We start from the raw sequence: 20212 nt of genomic DNA, 5'->3' as shown, positions 1-20212 counted from the left end.
CGTTTTCACTTGCAAACACTTTCCTACCAAAGCCACTTTCAAGAAAGCGCACGCAGTGCGTTCTTTCGAGTTCCTAGAAAGATGCAAAGAAGACAACGCTGAAAAACGAAGAGATCAATGCGAACAAAGAAGCCCACCGGGCCCTCCGTCTCCCCCTAGAGCTCCTGCTCGTTTTTACCCACAAGCCCACTGCTTCACCTGCTCCATCTGCAGACGCGCCGCCCTCACCGCAGAGCGACGCTCCTAACACACGGAGGGAAGGAGTTCGCGATAAGCATCTCGAGTCTCTGAGGGTTTGTGGCTCGGGGGATTGAACACTGAAGTGTCATCTAGTTCAGCTTCATCTGAGTGAGATTCACCAGCTGTGCAGGTCAGGAAAGAAAAACACAAAGCGTTTACATGTGTTTTAAATTCATATATGATCTTGAATGATTTTGAAACACCTGGGTTAAAATACACAGTAAAATGACCTACATAAACGTGAATAGAGGACCCACAATAAGGTCGATAAACAATAACGATAAAGTTTTAATCGTTCAAGTGTGTGGTCACATTAGATAAATTTCTCGGGCAAAATGTCCATTAACAACAGCGTTAAGAATTCGCGTGAACTTGAATACGAGCGAAATCTGAGGAAATCTCTCCCCCTCACGCAAAATTATCAATCGCGTGGATTCTCCATTGAACGGCCAATTAGAATCCATCTGACTTGAAAGAGCGCGAGCATTTAAAGCGGCAGACTCTAAACAAAACATCCGTTATAGTCCGTTGGTGTGGACGCTAATATACTTATCGTTATTGTTATTTTTATAGTTTGTCCGTTAGTGTAGTAGACCAGTGGTTCTCAACCAGTGGGCCTTTAAAAAACATCATTTAATATAAGACAGAACAAGTAGGTCTATTTAAAAAAAAAAAAAAAAAAAAAAAAACAACAACTAAAAATCAAGATATTTATTATTTTTATTTACTGCCTTATGGTTGTTGTTTTTCTTTCTTTTTTTTCTTTGAAGAACCAGGGTTTCCATAATTTTGGAAAACCTGGATATATGTGACCCTGTACCACAAAACCAGTCAAAAGTGTCAATTTTTTTGAATAAATCAGCTTTCCATTTGTGTATGGTTTGTTAGGATAGGACAATATTTGGCCGAGATACAACTATTTGAAAATCTGGAATCCGTGGGTGCAAAAAATCAAAATACTGAGAAAATCGTCAAAGTCCTCAGCAATGCATATTACTTACAAAAATAAATTCTGATATATTTATGGTAGGAAATTTACAAAATATCTCCATGAAACATGATCTTTACTTAATATCCTGATGATTTTTGGCATAAAAGAAAAATCGATAATTTTGACTGGTTTTGTGGTCTAGGGTCACATATGAGGTTGCCTGATTTTGCAATTTCTAGTTTCTGAGAGAAAAAAATTTAACATATTAAAACTCAATGGGCATTTTTATAATGAACATGCATATAGAGACATTTTTAGCCAAGCTATAAAATATTTTATCAGGTAGAAATATTTAGTAAAAAATATTTTACAAAATCCTTATTCTTAATTGTTACCCATTAAATCAAGAACAACTGGCCTTAATGTTGTTGCTAATATAGCTTGTTGTTGTTGTAGCTATCAAAACTATTGTACATTGGTGTGGACGCTAATGTAGTTATCGTTTCATTATAGTTATTGTTCTTGAAATGAACTGGCACTTCTGCTGAAAAAACAATGTTTAGGACAGAAATATGATTTCCACTAGCACAAAATCAAATCATGTTCAACCTCATCAAACTGCGAGAGTTAGAGATAGAAATTAGTTTATAAAACCTTTGCCCTTCTGGACTGTATAATATTATTCCATCATTATCTCTCTAGCTTTGCATTACAACTTGTTTGTGGTTGCAGTGAGAAAACAAAGAGGAAGCGTGACAAGCAAACGTGTCACTTTCTCACGACCCACCTCTCTCGGTTTTATAAAGTCCATCGCTGTCAGTGGCCTATAGCATGCTGACTAAACAACAGCCTTAAAAATACAGATGAGAGAGTATGATAATCAGATGATAGCAGTCACAGTTTAAAATAGCACATTTTATCACCAAAAGTGTTGTTTTTTGTGAAGAAAGAAGCACAAACACGGTTTACAAGCAAACCGTTTGTTGATTTGATGTGCTAAAACAATAGATGTTGAATTGAAGACAGTCAGTATTGTCTTTGTTTTTGTGGTTAGTTGATGTTGATAGTGATTCTTTACACCTGAACTGACTTCATACATGCTGTGCAGATAGAGATGCCTGATGTGATTAAGAGAGTTCAGGTGCAGATTTCAGTATCTAAATAATTATGTTTTAGGAGCACTGTATGACGTATATGAAACCTTTATTTTGTAACAAAAAAAACAACAACAACAGCCAAACAGATGATAACTTGGTGAATGGAACGAAAGATGACATATATCATGAAAACACTTTTATAAGAACTTCCATAAATACACTTTAATTTGTCTGAAAAACCCCCGTGTGTGTTCATGGCGTGTCATCCAGTCAGAATGATCTGAGTCTGTATCTGAATGCCCTTTCCATGACCCGCGATCTCTTCAGCCTGGCATTACTTCACACCATCTCGCTCTCTGTCTTTTGGACTTTCTGTTGTCTGCCAAGTGCACTAGAGTAGGTGTGTATGGAGGTGTGTGAATCACACAGTTCGACCGTACTCAAGACGCTTACAGTTTCACTACAGGCACCAGGCCATGATGTCATCACCAAGTGGAACGTCTCTGTCTCAAAAACAAAATTAAGAAAGTAGATGATTCTTTCATAGACATTTTAGATGTTTTTCCATGTGATAAGCAGAAGAAATTCAATGTGTCAGTGTTATTTTATTTGATCATATTGAGACTATTATAGTGTGTATATATATACATATATATACATAAATACATATATGTATATATATATATAATTTAAAAAGCATTTAAGTATTCACATTTAGATGTTTAAGATCTATTATCTATTGAATCCCACAATAATATTTAAAATATCAGTAAGCTTATCAATATAAAATCAGCATTTTTTGGGTACTTTCAATTGGGAGGTGGCTGTCCTAAACCCTAACCTCTACATTTCAACTTGAAATAATTTTTGCAATTTTTTCCATTGTTGTTTTTTAAAATATATATTAAAAAATATATATATATATTTTTAAATCATGAAACTTTCCCGCATTTCCCACATTTTCGTGTCACTACCAAAACAGTGTATGTTTTAGTCCATTGGCTGAGACTGATTTTAACCACTACATTTTCTACATCAGAGGCTTCTCATAGCCTCTCTTTCATAGCAGATAGGTACCTTCATTTTGAGTTAAATGTGTTCAAAAGTGTAAAAAAACTGGTGTAACTGGAACGTCACTACCGAACACCTTTTTTTTCAATTAAACAAACTTTTTTTGAGTGTTATTCCATAAAATGTATTTTTTATTTGTTTACAACTGTTCAGAACTGTGCTAGCTAAACATGATTAGCTGATTAGCATCTTTGAGCTAGGCTCAAAAACATCTAAAACTGTCACTACGAAACAGTCATGAACGAAACATGTGGTGAAGTTTCAGTTGTGACATCATTGTTTTGTTTTTTGAGTGTTATTCGATACAATTTTTTTTTTTCTGTGTACAACTGTTAAGAACTGTGCTAGATAACCATGTGCTGATTAGCATCTTTGAGCTAGGCTCAAAAGTCATTAGTATTTTATATACACTGATCAGGCATAACATTATGAGCACTGACAGGTGAAGTGAATAACACTGATTATCTCTTCATCACGGCACCTGTTAGTGGGTGGGATATATTAGGCAGCAAGGGAACATTTTGTCCTCAAAGTTGATGTGTTAGAAGCAGGAAAAATGGGCAAGTGTAAGGATTTGAGCGAGTTATGGAGCTACATTGCCGCAGACCAGTCAGGGTGCCCGTGCTGACCCCTGTCCACCACCGAAAGCGCCAACAGTGGGCACGTGAGCATCAGAACTGGACCACAGAGCAATAGAAGAAGGTGAACTATGGGAAGAAGGCAAGCCGGCGGAGGCAGTGTGATGCTTTGTGCAATGTTCTGCTGGGAAACCTTGGGTCCTGCCATCCATGTGGATGTTACTTTGACACGTACCACCTACCTAAGCATTGTTGCAGACCATGTACACCCTTTCATGGAAACTGTATTCCCTGGTGACTGTGGCCTCTTTCAGCAGGATAATGCGCCCTGCCACAAAGCAAAAGTGGTTCTTGAATGGTTTGAGGAGCACAACAATGAGTTTGAGGTCGACTTGGCCTCCAAATTCTCCAGATCTCAATCCGATCGAGCATCTGTGGGATGTGCTGAACAAAAAAGTCTGATCCATGGAAGCTCCACCTCACAACTTACAGGACTTAAAGGATCTGCTGCTAACATCTTGGTGCAGATACCACAGCACACCTTCAGGGGTCTAGTGGAGTCCATGCCTCGACGGGTCAGGGCTGTTTTGGTCATAATGATCATAATGATCATAATGTTGTGCCTGATTGGTGTGTATATATATATATATATATATATATATACACACACATATACACACATACACACATATACACACACACACACACACATATACACACATACACACATACACACATATACACACACACACACACACATATATACACACACACATATATACACACACACATATATACACACACATATATATATATATATATGTGTGTGTGTGTGTATATGTGTGTGTGTGTGTGTGTATATATATATATATTCACATTTTTTTGTGCAGTTTGTTTCATTTTTTTTAATGTCTAGTTTTTATTCATTTTTATTTAAATTGTAATTAGTTATTTATGTAAAATTAGTTATTTTACAACAAGTTAAACTAAATGAAAATTAGAAATGTTGCTTTGTCAACTAGCTGAAATAAAATGTATATTTTTATGTTTTATTTTATATCATATTTATTTTATTTATATATTTTATTAATATATTTATATTTATTTTATAATATTTATATTAATTCAAGTAACAAAAATTATGGTTATGGTCTAGTCTGATTTTTAATTTTTTGCATCTTGCTACTTAAATCCAACCAGTAAAAAATATACTAAATATATAAAGTATAATATAATAAAAATATAAAATAAAGCCAGTTAAATAAAGACAATTTCAAGTGTTCAAAATCAAATTACAAAAGCAAAATGTATCATGTTTTAATTAAAAATGTCAGGCGAATGAAAGTAGAAAACATTCGGAAAAGTATCACACACAGAACGATTTGTGTTCTGAATTGAGCCGTTGATGAATTCATGGTTTTGACGTGTGTGATTGTGAGTTTACGTTCTTCAAAGCATCACGGCCAAAGATCATCTTAATATGCAAGCGCAAATCTGAATTCTTTCTTAAAGAACTTCTATATTTCTATGTAGGATTGTTGTGAATCTCAGGCAGTGAGTTTGAACGTAGGTTTTGCGCTGGAAACCACAGGCCTGCGCTATTAATAGAGGAGCTTCTTCTAAAACCCCCAGTGGACTGGAGCAGGGTGTGTGCAGTCCTGCATATTCACACAAACACACCCTGCTGTTTAGAGGGCGAGATTGAGTCGAAAGGTGTGAAACCACACGTCCGAGAGGGATGGCGATGAAAGCTTTTTCTGTCACACAAACATGAGTTGCTTGAAATGAACACGAGCAGATGATTTCTCACAGATACAAGCAAAAACATGAGAATGCAGCGCTGAGACATTAATGTGTCTGTGACTGATCATTTAATTCAGTCCTCATGAATCTGTGCTGAACTGAAGCCGAAAGTAAACGGCTTGTCGACTCAGGCTTTTTCAAGTAGGCCTAATGGCAATCGGATGAATGTGTTTACACGATTGATTTTTAAACAGAACGTAACCAAATGTGAATGGATGCTTCTGTAATGAGTCTAAATTCATAAATCAATAAGAAAGTTGTAATTGTAGTGCTTAAGTGTAGAGGTTCTACTTCACTAGAAGTGAAAAAAGAGAATTATATATCTAAGGTATAATGCAAAAACGGAAATATTCAACTGCATGAATTTGAATATTAAATGGAGTGTTCACACAAAAATAAAAATTACCACCTTCATGTCTTTCCAAACTGGTTTTGAAACATTTGGAGTGATGCAGAAAGAATTATAATTTTTCATTCATTATCACTTTGAATATTTAACACGAAAACTTCCAGCAGATGAGTGTGAAATTAGTACACAGAACCTTATAGAAAGCCTATAACCTCTATAGAAAGAAAAAGGTTATGGGGTTCTATATAGAACACTGTATGCCATAAAGGTTCTATATTAGGAGAAATTTCTTAAATTATTGCATAATTCTTTCATGTTTAACAGGTTATTTCATTTTTTTCTAGTTATGCAGCATGTTTATGACCTTATTAATTCATAAAATTTAATTTAAACGAAAATAACTAAAACTAAATCCATAAAATGGAACCTCTAGAAGTAGAGATGCACCGATTGCAATTTTCTTGGCCAATTCCGATTTCCGATTTTTTTGTAAGTGTGATCTGCCGATACCGATTTTGTGCCGATTCCGATTTTCTTTCTAAGAACTATAATACAAAAATCTACTATTCTTCAAAGCAAAGTTTTATTTTCATAAAAAAAACAAAAAAAAAACAAGTAAAAAGTCAGTAATAAAATAAGAACAAATAAAAAAATTGCAAACAACAGCACAAATAAATGCCATAGAATAGAGAGCTATGAAACCAAGTTTTTCAGGTTAAGTAGGTTTTTATTCAGGTAAGAAAGACTACAGAAATTAAAGTAACCAAATGTAAAGTAACACATTCAGTGTTATTTTACATTGGTTACCTTTTCTATAGTCTTTATTGTAAATATTAAATACAGATTCATTCTTACCATTAAAATTATAAAACGTATTCAGTCAAGAGCAGAAAGTGATTTTCTTTGTCTTTTGTTCTTTGATTGACATGACAGACAGCAGCAGGAATATTGGACTGCTGTCCCTTTAAGAGTTCATGAACGGACCCAATACTGTTACACAACACGCGTTCTCTTTCTCACCTATAACGATCTAAAACTGACTGTGTTTATCTGAATAATCACCAAGACGGGCATTTTGACATAATTTTGTGTGTATTTGACCATTTAAGCACTCATTTTGGTACTTGTTGTGACTCTATTTTACTTCTGTCTCTGTTTGAGACTGAGCATGGCTTCTGCGCTCCACTGATATAGATCAGTGGTGCACACGCTTTTGGTGTGAGCGCGAAGCCTGCGGGAATTACTAAAATTATGCGCAACACAAGCACCATTAACCGGAGCGAATGAGACGAGTGAGTGAGAGGAGGCGCCCGCGCGGGTGTGTGTCACTTCACCGTCGGAGAGAAGAGAGCGAGAACGCGCAGCTGACGTTATTGCCTGTGCCGTAACAAAACGGACGTCGCGGAATCGGTAAGAAGTGAGACTGATCGGCCGATCATGAGGAAAATCGTCCGATTCCAATCCCTGGCCAATCGATCGGTGCATCTCTGCCTAGAAGGTTCTATATATGATGCGTCTGACAGAACCCTTTAAGGTTCTCTATAGAACCTTCCCTTCAGAGAGTTTGAGAACTAAACAGAAAAAGATCTAACAATTCACGACAGTGTTTCCATCATTAACGTGAGCTCATCAAATCTAAAATTATCCTCAAATTTAAGTCTATTTGTTCTATTAATGAAATATGACAGCATGTTCTGCAGCATCCACTCAAAACCAGCCTTTGTCTTTGTATCTTTGAACTGTCCTTTAATTTAAAGAAGCGACAAAACGCTTTTCATGAATATTGACTATAAAACTACATCATTCATTTATTTGCTGAAAATCCTTCTACTTTTCACACAAATCTTTCAGCGAATGTGCGTGGGCTTTTTTGTAAATCCCCAGTGCAAGACGACAATAAATGTGCGACATGATGATATTCGGGGAAACGGGGGTTTCCTGCACAACTACATTATTTGCATATGTATACACTGCTCAAAAAAAATTAAAGGAACAATTTTTAATCAGAGAATAGCATCAAGTCAGTTAAACTCCTGGGATATTGATCTGGTCAGTTAAGTAGTAGAGGGGGTTGTTAATCAGTTTCAGCTGCTTTTGTGTTAATGAAATTAGCAACAGGTGCACTAGATGGGCAACAATGAGATGGCCCCCAAAACAGGAATGGTTTTATAGGTGTAGGCCACTGACATTTTTTCCCTACTCATCTTTTCTGACTGTTTTTCACTAGTTTTGCATTTGGCTCGGGTCAGTGTCACTACTGGTAGCATGAGGCGATACCTGGACCCTACAGAGTTTGCACAGGCAGTCCAACTCCTCCAGGATGGCACATCAATACGTGCCATTGCCAGAAGGTTTGCTGTGTCTCCCAGCACAGTCTCAAGAGCATGGAGGAGATTCCAGGAGACAGTCAGTTACCCTAGGAGAGCTGGACAGGGCCGTAGAAGGTCCTTAACCCATCAGCAGGACCGGTATCTGCTCCTTTGTGCAAGGAGGAACAGGATGAGCACTGCCAGAGCCCTACAAAATGACCTCCAGCAGGCCACTGGTGTGAATGTCTCTGACCAAACAATCAAAAACAGACTTCATGAGGGTGGCCTGAGGGCCTGACATCCTCTAGCGGGCCCTGTGCTCACTGCCCGGCACCGTGGAGCTCAATTGGCATTTGCCATTGAACACCAGAATTGGCAGGTCTGCCACTGGCACCCTGTGCTTTTCACAGATGAGAGCAGGTTCACTCTGAGCACATGTGACAGATGTGAAAGGGTCTGGAGAAGCCGTGGAGAACGTTATACTGCCTGTAACATCGTTCAGCATGACCAGTTTGGTGGTGGGTCAGGGATGGTCTGGGGAGGCATATCCATGGAGGGACGCACAGACCTCTACAGGCTAGACAACAGCACCCTGACTGCCATTAGGTATTGGGATGAAATCCTTGGACCCATTGTCAGACCCTACGCTGGTGCAGTGGGTCCTGGGTTCCTCCTGGTGCACGACAATGCCCGGCCTCATGTGGCGAGAGTATGCAGGCAGTTCCTGGAGGATGAAGGAATTGATACCATTGAATGGCTCCCACGCTCGCCTGACCTGAATCCAATAGAACGCTTCTGGGATATTATGTTTCGGTCCATCCGATGCTGCCAGGTTGCACCTCAGACTGCCCAGGAGCTCAGTGATGCCCTGTTCCAGATCTGGGAGGAAACACTCCAGGACACCATCCGTCGTCTCATTAGGAGCATGCCCCGATGTTGTCAGGCATGCATACAAGCACGTGTGGGCCATACAAACTAATGAGTACCATTTTGAGTTGCTGCAATGAAATTTCAGCAAAATGGACTAGCCTGCTGCATCATTTTTTCACATTGATTTTCAGGGTGTCTTTGAATTTAGTCCTTTGTAGGTTGATAATTTTCATTTCCATCAAACGATGTGACATCTTTTTGTTCCTAACACATTACCCAGTCCATATCAGTATAGATATCCAGCATGATATTTTTCCCCATTGAGATCTGATGTTTTCAAAGTGTTCCTTTTATTTTTTGAGCAGTGTGTGTTTATATATATATATATATATAAAATGTATTTTTTATTCATATTTAATTAATTATTTAAGTTTTCAGGTTGCTTCTACACTGTAAAAAAGACTAGTTGGTTTAACATAAAAAAGTAACCTGGTTGCCTTGAAATGTTGAGTTCATTGAAATAAATTAAGTTAATACAATGAAGGCAATTGGTTTAATAATCAGAAACTCAAAATATTATGTTATTTGAACCACATTAATTATATTAATTATAGATGATTTGACGAAAGAAAAAAAAATGTGATAAATCATGAAAATAATTTTTACATTGTAAAAAATGTGCAAGTTTAACTTTCAAAAGTGGTCTTGTGATTGAAATTACACACAAATATCTGTAATTTTAACAAATGCAACACTTTATTCTGATTATAAGCACAATTCAAAAGTAAACTTGGCTGAATGTTGTACAGGACATAATTTTAGCTTTCCAAATAAAAGCCTACACTAAAAACTACACTAAATCAATTTCTCAATGCTTTCATGTGTCCAAACTCACTGCATCATGTGAAGTGGCTAATTAGCGCCATCTGCTGTTCACATTTGCTGCACTGCTTTGAGAGGAAAATGATCTTTCTCAAAGATATGACAAAGGGTACTGTGTAAATATAGAAAACCTGACACTTACATATAAATGTTATGTTACGTGTTTCTGTGTATTACTTACAAACCCAGCAGCTTGCTGACGTTTTATAATGTGAATGAGCCTATTGTGTGCAGGTTGCCATGGAGACTTCAAAGCTGCTTTTGGGGCCCCTCTGTGTCTGTAAACAGGGGCAAAGTAAGTGAAGTTGGACAAGAACAAACCGGCCTGCACCAGACTTGTGTGCGAGAAAACCGAGGTTTTCAAGACCTCATGCAAGTGTGGTTTGGGGTTGAAAACGTTACAGAATATCACAGTAAGTGCATTTCTCTTCTTTTCGTATTTGTGCATTAGGTATAGATGATGTGCTGTATGAGATTTTGGAGGATTTTGGTTTCTAGATTCATGCGCTCAGCTGACCGTCAGCTTAATGTGCCACATCAAATCTCATTATAAATGCATTAGTAGAAAACATATAGTCTGCAGCAAACTAAACATAAACATAACTTGGGACGCTCCTTTTAGAGGTGTTTGCTAAGTTAAATTGCACTAATATGATCACTATGTGTGCTGTTACTTTACTAATTGGTCAGATGCACCACTTTCACTTGCTGGACGAGAAAACGGGTGAAAAACCCCACAGATGCACATTAAAGAAGGGACTCTATCTAGAGACCAAAATATGACAGATAGCAACACACTAACACCCTAGTAACCCCATTGCAACGCACTAACAACCACCCAGAACATTTAAGCAACTGCATAGCAACATGCTAACACCCTAGTAACCACATAGCAATGCACTAACAACCATCCAGAACATGAAAGCAACTGCATAGTGACATGCTAACACCCTAGTAACCCCATAGCAACGCACTAACAACCATCCAGAACATGAAAGCAACTGCATAGTGACATGCTAACACGCTAGTAACCCCATAGCAACACACTAACAACCATCCAGAACATCAAGGCAACTGCATAGCAACACGCTAACACCTTAGTAACCACACAGCAATGCATTAACACCCCAGTAACCACATAGCAATGCACTAACAACCATCCAGAACATCAAGGCAACTGCATAGCAACAAACAAACAGTCTAGTAACCACACAGCAATACATTAACACCCCAGTAACCACATTGCAACGCACTAACAACCATCCAGAACATAAAAGCAACTGCATAGTGATATGCTAACACCCTAGTAACCCCATAGCAACGCAGTAACAACCACCCAGAACATTGAAGCAACTGCATAGCAACATGCTAACACCCTAGTAACCACATAGCAATGCACTAACAACCACCCAGAAAATTGAAGCAACTGCATAGCAACATGCTAACACCCTAGTAACCACGGTCACCGTGATTTTACCAAGTAAGACATGTTCATGGATCAACATCTTTGTTGATCCTGGAACAACAGTCCAATCAACCAATCAGATTTCAGGGACAAGTTTACCGTTTATGTCAAGTTTAGGCTTGCAACCAGGGTTAGGTATTCTACATCAATGTTATTCACCTATCTTTCCCCTCTGATTTTAGGAATAAGTTATGGGTAGGATTAGGTGTAGGGGTAGAAATAGGGTTAAGACTAAATTTTCAGACTGGAATGTTGTTCCAGGATCAACAAAATATGTTGATCCAGGAACATGTCTTACTTGGCAAAATCACGGTGACCTAGTAACCACATAGCAACGCACTAACAACCATCCAGAACATCAAAGCAACTGCATAGCAACACACTAACACCTTAGTAACCACAGAGCAACACACTAACACCCTAGTAACCACACAACAATGCATTAACACCCTAGTAACCACATAGCAATGCACTAACAACCATCCAGAACATCAAAGCAATTGCATAGCAACACACTATCACCCTAGTAACCACATAGAAACTCACTAAAAACCACCCAGAATACTAAAGCAACACACTAACAACCAATCAGAACACCCTGGCAACCACATAACAATGTAATAACAACTACCCAGGACACTGAAGAAACTACATAGCAACACACTAACAACCTAGTAACAGCATAGCAACGCGCTAACAACCACCCAGAACACTGAAGTAGAGGTCTGCATTCCCGCAGCTCTCCCGTGGCAACCGCGGGAGCCGATAAGATTTCTTGCTGCGCGGGATTCAATTTTGAATGAAAGGCAGATTGTGGTGGGTAACTTTAGTGTACTTCAGGCGGGAGCGGGCGGTCCCGAGATGCTTTGACATCTGCGCATCTGTACTTGAACTTGAAGTGAACAAAACTTTCTGCAGTGGTGGCGTTCACACAGTCCCCAGTTCCCTGTCCTGAGAAACCTGACAAGATATGTTATTTGCATTAGAGGTCTGCGCGAGTGCACCTTCAGAGAACATTCAACCTTTGTGATCGGATTTTGGAGGAGAGACTTTCTGAAACGGTCGTCAGTCAGCGTCATTCTGTTCTTGCGTTTATGTTAAAAAAGATTTCATTTTGCAGTATAGCTAGTAAGCCAACAGTTTTCATTAACATGTATTTTTGGCTTAGCCTATAGTTTTGAGGGACATGTTGTAGGCTATTTAATTTAGCCTATTTTCCTCTGTGATATTTAGCATAATATTCTTTGTGACATTTTTTCTCTGACATTTTTTAGGGTGTTGACAGCATCATAGACAAATAACAAATACAAATCTTGTATATGCAACATTTTATATTTGTTATCTCCAATCACTCTCTTTCTTTAGGGGAAGTTTAAATGCGAGATTCTGGAACCGGGAAAACAGTCCCGCGCAGACCTCTACATTGAAGCAACTGCATAACAACATGCTTACTTCCTAGTAGCCACATAGCAATGCACTAACAACCACCCAGAACATTGAAGCGACTGCACAGCAACACACTAACACCCTAGTAACAACACAACAACACACTAAAACCCAACCAGAACATCGAAACAACTGCATAGCAACACATTAACACCCAGAACCATTGAATAGCAATGCCCCAGCAACCACTAACAAAACCTGAGCATCAAGTTTTGCATGTAACATTTGAAACAAACAGCTGCTGTGTGCTTTTAGATTTTTAGTGTTGAAATGATTAAATGGTGTTTCTTCACTCTCCAACTGAAGATGTTCACGCTGTCCGAGCTGTGGTCAGGCGGCGAGCGTCAGGGCAGTTATAAGCTGCTGAAGCCATGGTGGGAAGTCTTCATGGACTACCTGCTGGTGCTCATGCTGATGGTGTCCATCCTCGCTGGGACTCTTCTGCTGTCCCGGGACGGAGTCGTGTGCGTCCCCGTACACTCCTTCTCCACAAACAACACCTCTCCCACGGAGCCCATGTCTGATTCTGTTTTTACAGGTACAAAACAGTCACCCGGGAGTCCGGCAAAAGGGCGACGTACTAACTTGGACTTCCAGCAGTACATCTACATCAGCCAGGTTTGCTATCACGAGGCGCTGCCCTGGTACTCGCGCTTTCTACCGTACGTGACGCTGCTCCACACGCTGATTCTGCTGGCCAGCGGCTGCTTCTGGTTCCACTTCCCACTTACGTCCGCTCGTATCGAGCACTTCCTGTCGCTCCTCGCCAAATGTTGTGAATCACCCTGGACGACAAGGGCGCTGTCGCACACAGCCAAACTGGACACTCGCTTTTCGGAGGCGGAACAAGTGGCGCGACCGAAAGTTCAGGTAACATCTTTGTACAAAACACGCAAGTCGAGTCTGGACTCGGGGACGGATAGCCCTCTGCTGGCAGGGACTGATAGTGCATCCACTACAACACAACCGTCTCCATGTCCCTCCACGTTATCCCACTGCTCGACGCTGTCCGCTCTGTCGATCAAGGAGCCGGTTCTGCCGGCGCAAGTCGTACCGGACGGTTCCAGACCGGGAGCCACGTTGGACCGCAGTGACAGGGAGCAGGCCAGAGCACTGTTCGAGAGAGTGCGCAGGTTTCGCGCTCACTGCGAGAGCTCGGATGTTATCTTTAAGGTAACATACAAGTCAGTTCATCACGTTTACAGATTTGTCTTTTTTATCGAATATCTATAGAGTGAAGAAAAGACTAATTTGCTTGTGTTTCCTTCAAGATTTTCCTTTAATGAGGGGTTTTTCAATTTATGAGTAAAATAAGGTCTGTGGTAATCATAACTTGATGATACTTGGACATTTTGTATTACAACGTAGACTGCGAGTTTATATCTCGCCATTCGGACTTTATAACGCACAGTTGCACATTTATAACTCAGAATTCTAGAACTTAACAATTCTCACAATTCTGGGTTTATAAGTGGTATTTCTGACTATTTTTTCTTGCAATTGCGAGTTTAGATATATATAAAAAAAGAAAAAAGTCCGAACTCTGAGATAAAACATCGCAATTACATTATTATTCCATCATAGAAACAAGCTTCCATAGTTTAAAGAATGTTAAGACTGATTAAAAAAAATAATAATACAAATACTGGATTAACAACAAGTAGCTTCACATGTGTTTTAACAACTCTTCCTGTAGGTGTACACTGCTCAGGCGGTGTTCAAGGTCATGAAGTTCATTCTGATCGTGAGCTACACTACTCCTCTCCTGGGCTCAATCTCTTTCAGTCACGTCTGCCAGCCTCGCTCTCACGCTCTGACCGGCTACAGCGTCTTCCAGTGCAGTCACTCGCTGTCCTCCGTCCTGCGCAAGCTGATGCAGGCCTACGTCTCGCTGCTCTTTCTGTTCGGCCTGCTGGGCGTCTACGCCCTCTTCTGGATCTTCCACAAGTATGGGCGTCCCGAGACAGGAGAGGACTTTGTCCATGTAGTCTGTAGTCTGTCTCCATGTGTGAGTGTCGAGAGATTCTGGTGACTGAACTAACGTGTCTGTCTTCTAAGAACTAAATGCAAATAGAGTGTGTTAGTCCCACCCACTTTTTCAGCATTGTCGGTTCCAGAAGTATTTTTCTCATTCATTTTAAAAAAGTCTTTAAAGTCCCTGTGAACCAGAAGTTGCAAATGACTTTTCTCCAGTGTTGTGACGTATTACCAAGTGAAACGGAATATTGAATAGAGGGCAGGGTTTTACTTTAGCGCTCCTCCTCTCCATCTCTCGCTCATAGCAGACTAACGGTTGGAGAGGAGTGGTTTAAGCGTCAAACTGACGTCATCAGAGAAGGAACGTCATTCCAGACCGGAAGTAACTTTTCAGATTTTGATTAAAGATTACCATGACAAACAATTTTTTTCTGTGTATTAACTTGCACAAATTAATTGTTTACCACAAGACTAGTAATATGCACTGGCAAAGTAAATAGGGTCAATTTTGATTTCATTACGACTTTAAAGAGTTTTAAAACATGAATCAAACCAAACAGCTACGAGGTGAATCACATTATAAACTTTTATTTGAAGCAAAAAAGTAATAGAAAATCAGACAGTAAGACTGTGAACTTAACTGCTTTAATGAGGAAACGAACTACAATCCCATGACATACCAATATTTTAAGTATTTTGACAGCATAGCAAGACCGACTAGATTACATCATTCACAGTGCTTAATGGGAGTGGGCGGGGCTAAAGAGCTTTTTTGGCATAATTTGCTGGCTGCGACTCGTTGGTGGAATTTTCTGTACCGCATCATGGGTAATGTAGGATTTCACAATGGATTCAGCTTTTGAACATGATTATTTTAAAACTAAGTTGAAATAATGTGTGGGCTGACGGCTTCAACAAAAACAAAAACTTGTAGCTCACAGTAGTTCTGTCTTTAAAGGTTTATACTGTAAGTTATCCTTAAAAATAAATTTCCCATTTTTACTTCCGGAACCCAACTGTCACACTCTATAAAAGTTGAAGATGAAGCTATGATGAAAATCTGATTAAATATGCCTAATCCTCAGGTCTTTGAGGCAGTACTCCTTCCAGAGTCTACGTGAGAAAGGATCCATGCTTGACGCACCTGACCTTCATAATGACCTGGCCTTCCTCTTGCACATGGCAGACCAGTACGACCCTCTGCTGGCCCAGCGCCTGTCTGTCTTTCTGTCGCCTGTCAGTGAGACTCGACTGCTGGAGGAAAGTCTGGAGCGGCGCTGGGGAGCTGAGCGCTTGAGATCAATGACCACGTGTGACCAGCAGGGCCGCTTTCTGCTGCAGCTCGTGGCTCTTCCTCACCTGCCACCGGCCCTGTTCACCCTCAGCCAGTTAGAGGTGTTGAAGCTGGAACTGATTGGAGATGCCAAACTCACAGCACAAATATCTAACATGACCGCACTCAGGTAGGTATTTACATTACTACATGACTGCCTTTAGCTTTATAAACAGAACAATGTCAAGTTAAAGGATTAGTTCACTTTCAAATTAAAATTTCCATATCATTTACTCACCCCCATGTCATCCAAGATGTTTATGTCTTTCTTTCTTCAGTCGAAAAGAAATTAGCATTCCAGGATTTTTCTTGGGCAGGCAGTAATACACTTAGCAGTGTCTACATTGCCAGAACCTTAATTTCTTTTCGACTGAAGAAAGAAAGACATAAACATCTTGGATGACATGGGGGTGAGTAAATTATCAGGAAATTTGAATTCTGAAGTGAACTAATCCTTTAAAGAGTGCACATATACATAATCAAGCTGATATCAGGGTTTTTCAGGCACTTTAAAGAGTTCACCCAAAAATGAAAATTCTGTTATTAATTACTCACCCTCACGTCGTTCCAAACCCATAAGACTTTTGTTCATCATTGGAACACAAATAAAGATCTTTTTAATGAAATCTGAGAGCTTCAGTCTCTCCATTGAGAGACTAAAATAATTCAGACTTCCCAAAGCTAAATACAAATACTTCAGAGGAGGCTGTTTGATTACTGCCTCAGTTTGCACTAGGACTAGCTTAAGCCTTGTCTGTGAAACCGGGGGTAAAGGTGTTTATACCACACGCACAGACTATTTAATAAAGATAAGAGATTGTTTGATGAGTTAATCTTGATTGTCTTCTCATCAGGGAGATGCACCTTTACCACTGCACTGCATCAGTGGAGCCTGGAGCGCTGCAGCACCTTCAAGAACATCTGGAGACTTTGCATCTCACCTTCACTCAAGCTACCGAGATCCCGGTCTGGGTTTATTCCCTCCGCGGCCTTCAAGAGCTGCACCTGACCGGGAGGTTGAGCAGCGAGGGCGGGATGGGGCGCGGCTGGGCCCTCGGCAGCCTCCGACAGCTACGTCACCTCCGTGTCTTGGTGCTGCGTGGAACGCTGCAGAAAGTCCCGGGGGAGCTGAGCGAATTAGCGGGGAGTCTGCTAAAACTGGAGATACACAATGAGGGCACCAGGTTGTTGGTACTTACGGGACTGAGGCGCTTGACCGGACTGGCAGAGGTGCAGCTGCAAGGATGCCAGTTGGAGAGGTTGCCATCAGCTCTGCTGGCGCTTACAGGCCTACGCAGTTTAGACCTGCAACACAACAGTCTGCGTACTCTAGAGGAACTGTTGGGATTGCAGCATCTGCGCCGTCTGTCCTGTCTACGACTTGCATGTAATCACGTGTTGGCTCTGCCAGCCAGTGTAGGAGTGCTGCGCTCACTGGAGCTCTTGGATTTGGCACACAACCAGCTGCAAAACCTACCGTCGGCTCTCTTCACGCTGCGCAAACTGAGACGCCTCCTCCTGGCCGGAAACCTTCTGGAAGAACTGCCGGCCGAGGTCGGAGCCCTGGTGCTCCTTAGCGAACTGGATCTAAGCGCCAACAGGCTGGAACGCCTTCCCAAAGAGCTGTTTGGAAGTTGCGTAGAACTTCGCTGCTTGAATGTCGCAAATAACTCGCTGGGCTCTTTGCCGGCTGGTCTGGGCAGCCTGACTCAGCTGTCTCGTCTGGATGTGCGGGGAAACAGTTTGGAGGAGCTGCCCGTTGAGCTGGGCTGCTGTTTTGGGCTCCGTGGAGGCGGTTTGCTGGCGGAAAACTGGCTGATGCACACCCTACCTCGGCAGGTCAGGGACATCCTGCAGCAGCCCAGCTCTTCAGAACCTCCATCACGACCCAATTCGGACTGCTTTCCTAACTTTTCAACTGCACAGTGGAGCTTCCACTCCGCACTGGAATCTCGGATATAAAACATCAGCTTCAAAGTGAACCTACAGACTCTGGGGCCTGTTATTTTATAAACAATATTTAACTACCCATGTGAAAAAAAGAAGTACACTTTAGAAGTACTCCTTTACTTAAGGAAATAATTTACTTTAAAAGAATATACATGAGTGTGAAATGAATGTGCACTTAGAAGAAAAGGAACCTATATGGAACCTTGAAGGATTCTGTCAGGCGCATCTGCCGCATCATATTTGGAACCATTTATGGGGTCCTATCATAGGATCATTTTATGGATTAATTTTTATTTTATTCATTCAATTTTTAATTTTAATTACATTTTTTTTAAATTAAACAGCTCTTAAACATACTTTATCACCAGATAAATTAACTTAGTAAATGTAATATCAAAAACCATCCCGCAGTTATAAGTACTTCAACTGTTTTAATACATTAATCAGCACATCAAAATAAGTGTATTTTGTTAAGCATGACAAGATCATTAAAACATAATGATTTAAAATGTACTTTGAACTAAAACTTTATGAAAATGTAGTCTTTTTGACCACACTTAAGCGACCTTTTATTTCATTAATTTTACATTACCAGTACAGTTTAAAAAGAACATGCTTTTAAGATTATAATATTACTATGTTATTATTTTGATGATAATATTACTAAAATGAGGCTGAAAGAGCCAGTCTCTTTCCTAGAAGACTGCTATGGATAAACTGATGTGACGACTGACAAAATTAAAAACAATTTACTTTAACTGGTTGACTTCACTGACCCAGTGTGTGAGGCCCAATTAACCCATTGTGAACCTTTCTAATCTTGACAAACTGTATAGGCTATCATTTTAAGGCTCTTAAGACCCGTTTTCATATTTGGTGACTGTTTTTCAATAGACATGACATAGCAAAAGTATTTTAAAGAGTTAGTTCACCCAAAAATGAAAATAATGTAATTTATTACTCACCCTCATGTTGTTGTACACCCGTAAGACCTTCGTTCATCTTCTGAACACAAATTAAGATATTTTTGATGAAATCCGATGGCTCATTGAGGCCTCCATTGAGAGCAAAGCCACTGAACCTCTCAAGATCCATAAAGGCCTAAACATATTTAAAACAGTTCATGTGATTACAGTGGTTCTACCTTAATATTATAAAGCGACAAGAATAGTTTTTGTGCGCCAAAAAAACAAAGCGACTTTTCAACAATATCTCGTGATGGCTGATTTCAAGACACTGCTTCTGAGCTTTACAAATCTTTTGTTTCGAATCAGTGATTCGGACCTCCTATCAAATGGCTAAGCTGCTGAAATCACACGACTTTGGTGCTCCAAATCACTGATTCAATTTGTAAAGCTCCGAAGCAGTGTTTTGAAATCGGCCATCACTAGATATTGTTGAAAAGTCGTTAAATTTTTTTTTTGGCGCACAAAAAGTATTCTCGTCGCTTTATAATATTAAGGTAGAACCACTGAAGTCACATGAACTGTTTTAAATAAGTTTTTAGTACCTTTATGGATCTTGAGAGGTTCAGTGGCTTTGCTCTCAATAGAGGCCTCACTGAGTCATCATATTTTATCAAAAAATATCTTAATTTGTGTTCCGAAGATAAACAAAGGTCTTACAGGTGTGGAACGACATGAGGGTGAGTAATAAATAGCATTATTTTCATTTTTGGGTGAACTATCCCTTTAATTATTTGTGATAAGTACACATCAGAGTTATGAGTTCAGACCTTTTTTTATTAAAGTGATATACATTCTAGTTTTGTGTCTACAAATTTTTTAAATATAAAGAAATACTGACAGACATTTCATTTATAATGCATTGTGTCTTCAATACAAGCATGTCTGGTTGCTTTCCACATGTCCTTTTATTTGTTTGTTAGGGGTTGAATTCAAATAAAATACA

The 20212-nt window shown here is 39.8% G+C and overlaps 2 protein-coding genes across 2 annotated transcripts; both read left to right on the top strand.

The window, feature by feature from the left end:
- Nucleotides 1-158: 158 nt before the first annotated feature.
- Nucleotides 159-16103, top strand: LOC127509826 (volume-regulated anion channel subunit LRRC8D-like). The gene is made up of 4 exons (XM_051888831.1): nt 159-370; nt 10365-10543; nt 13348-14214; nt 14738-16103. The coding sequence occupies exons 3-4, from the start codon at nt 13348-13350 to the stop codon at nt 15071-15073; spliced, it is 1203 nt and encodes a 400-aa protein (XP_051744791.1). The 5' UTR covers nt 159-370; nt 10365-10543; the 3' UTR covers nt 15074-16103.
- si:ch211-106h11.1 (volume-regulated anion channel subunit LRRC8D) lies at nt 16087-18621 on the top strand (the record flags this gene model as incomplete). Its single annotated transcript, XM_051889675.1, has 2 exons — nt 16087-16481; nt 17206-18621. Coding segments are annotated over 2 exons (1503 nt in total), but the record flags the coding sequence as incomplete, so codon positions are not given.
- Between the last annotated feature and the right edge of the window lie 1591 nt (nt 18622-20212).

This window comes from Ctenopharyngodon idella, chromosome 3 (assembly GCF_019924925.1).
Source record: "Ctenopharyngodon idella isolate HZGC_01 chromosome 3, HZGC01, whole genome shotgun sequence".
NCBI classification, from domain to species: Eukaryota; Metazoa; Chordata; class Actinopteri; order Cypriniformes; family Xenocyprididae; genus Ctenopharyngodon; species Ctenopharyngodon idella.
The sequence above is the reverse complement of the archived record's forward strand: the minus strand, read 5'-3'. Positions and strand labels throughout refer to the sequence as shown.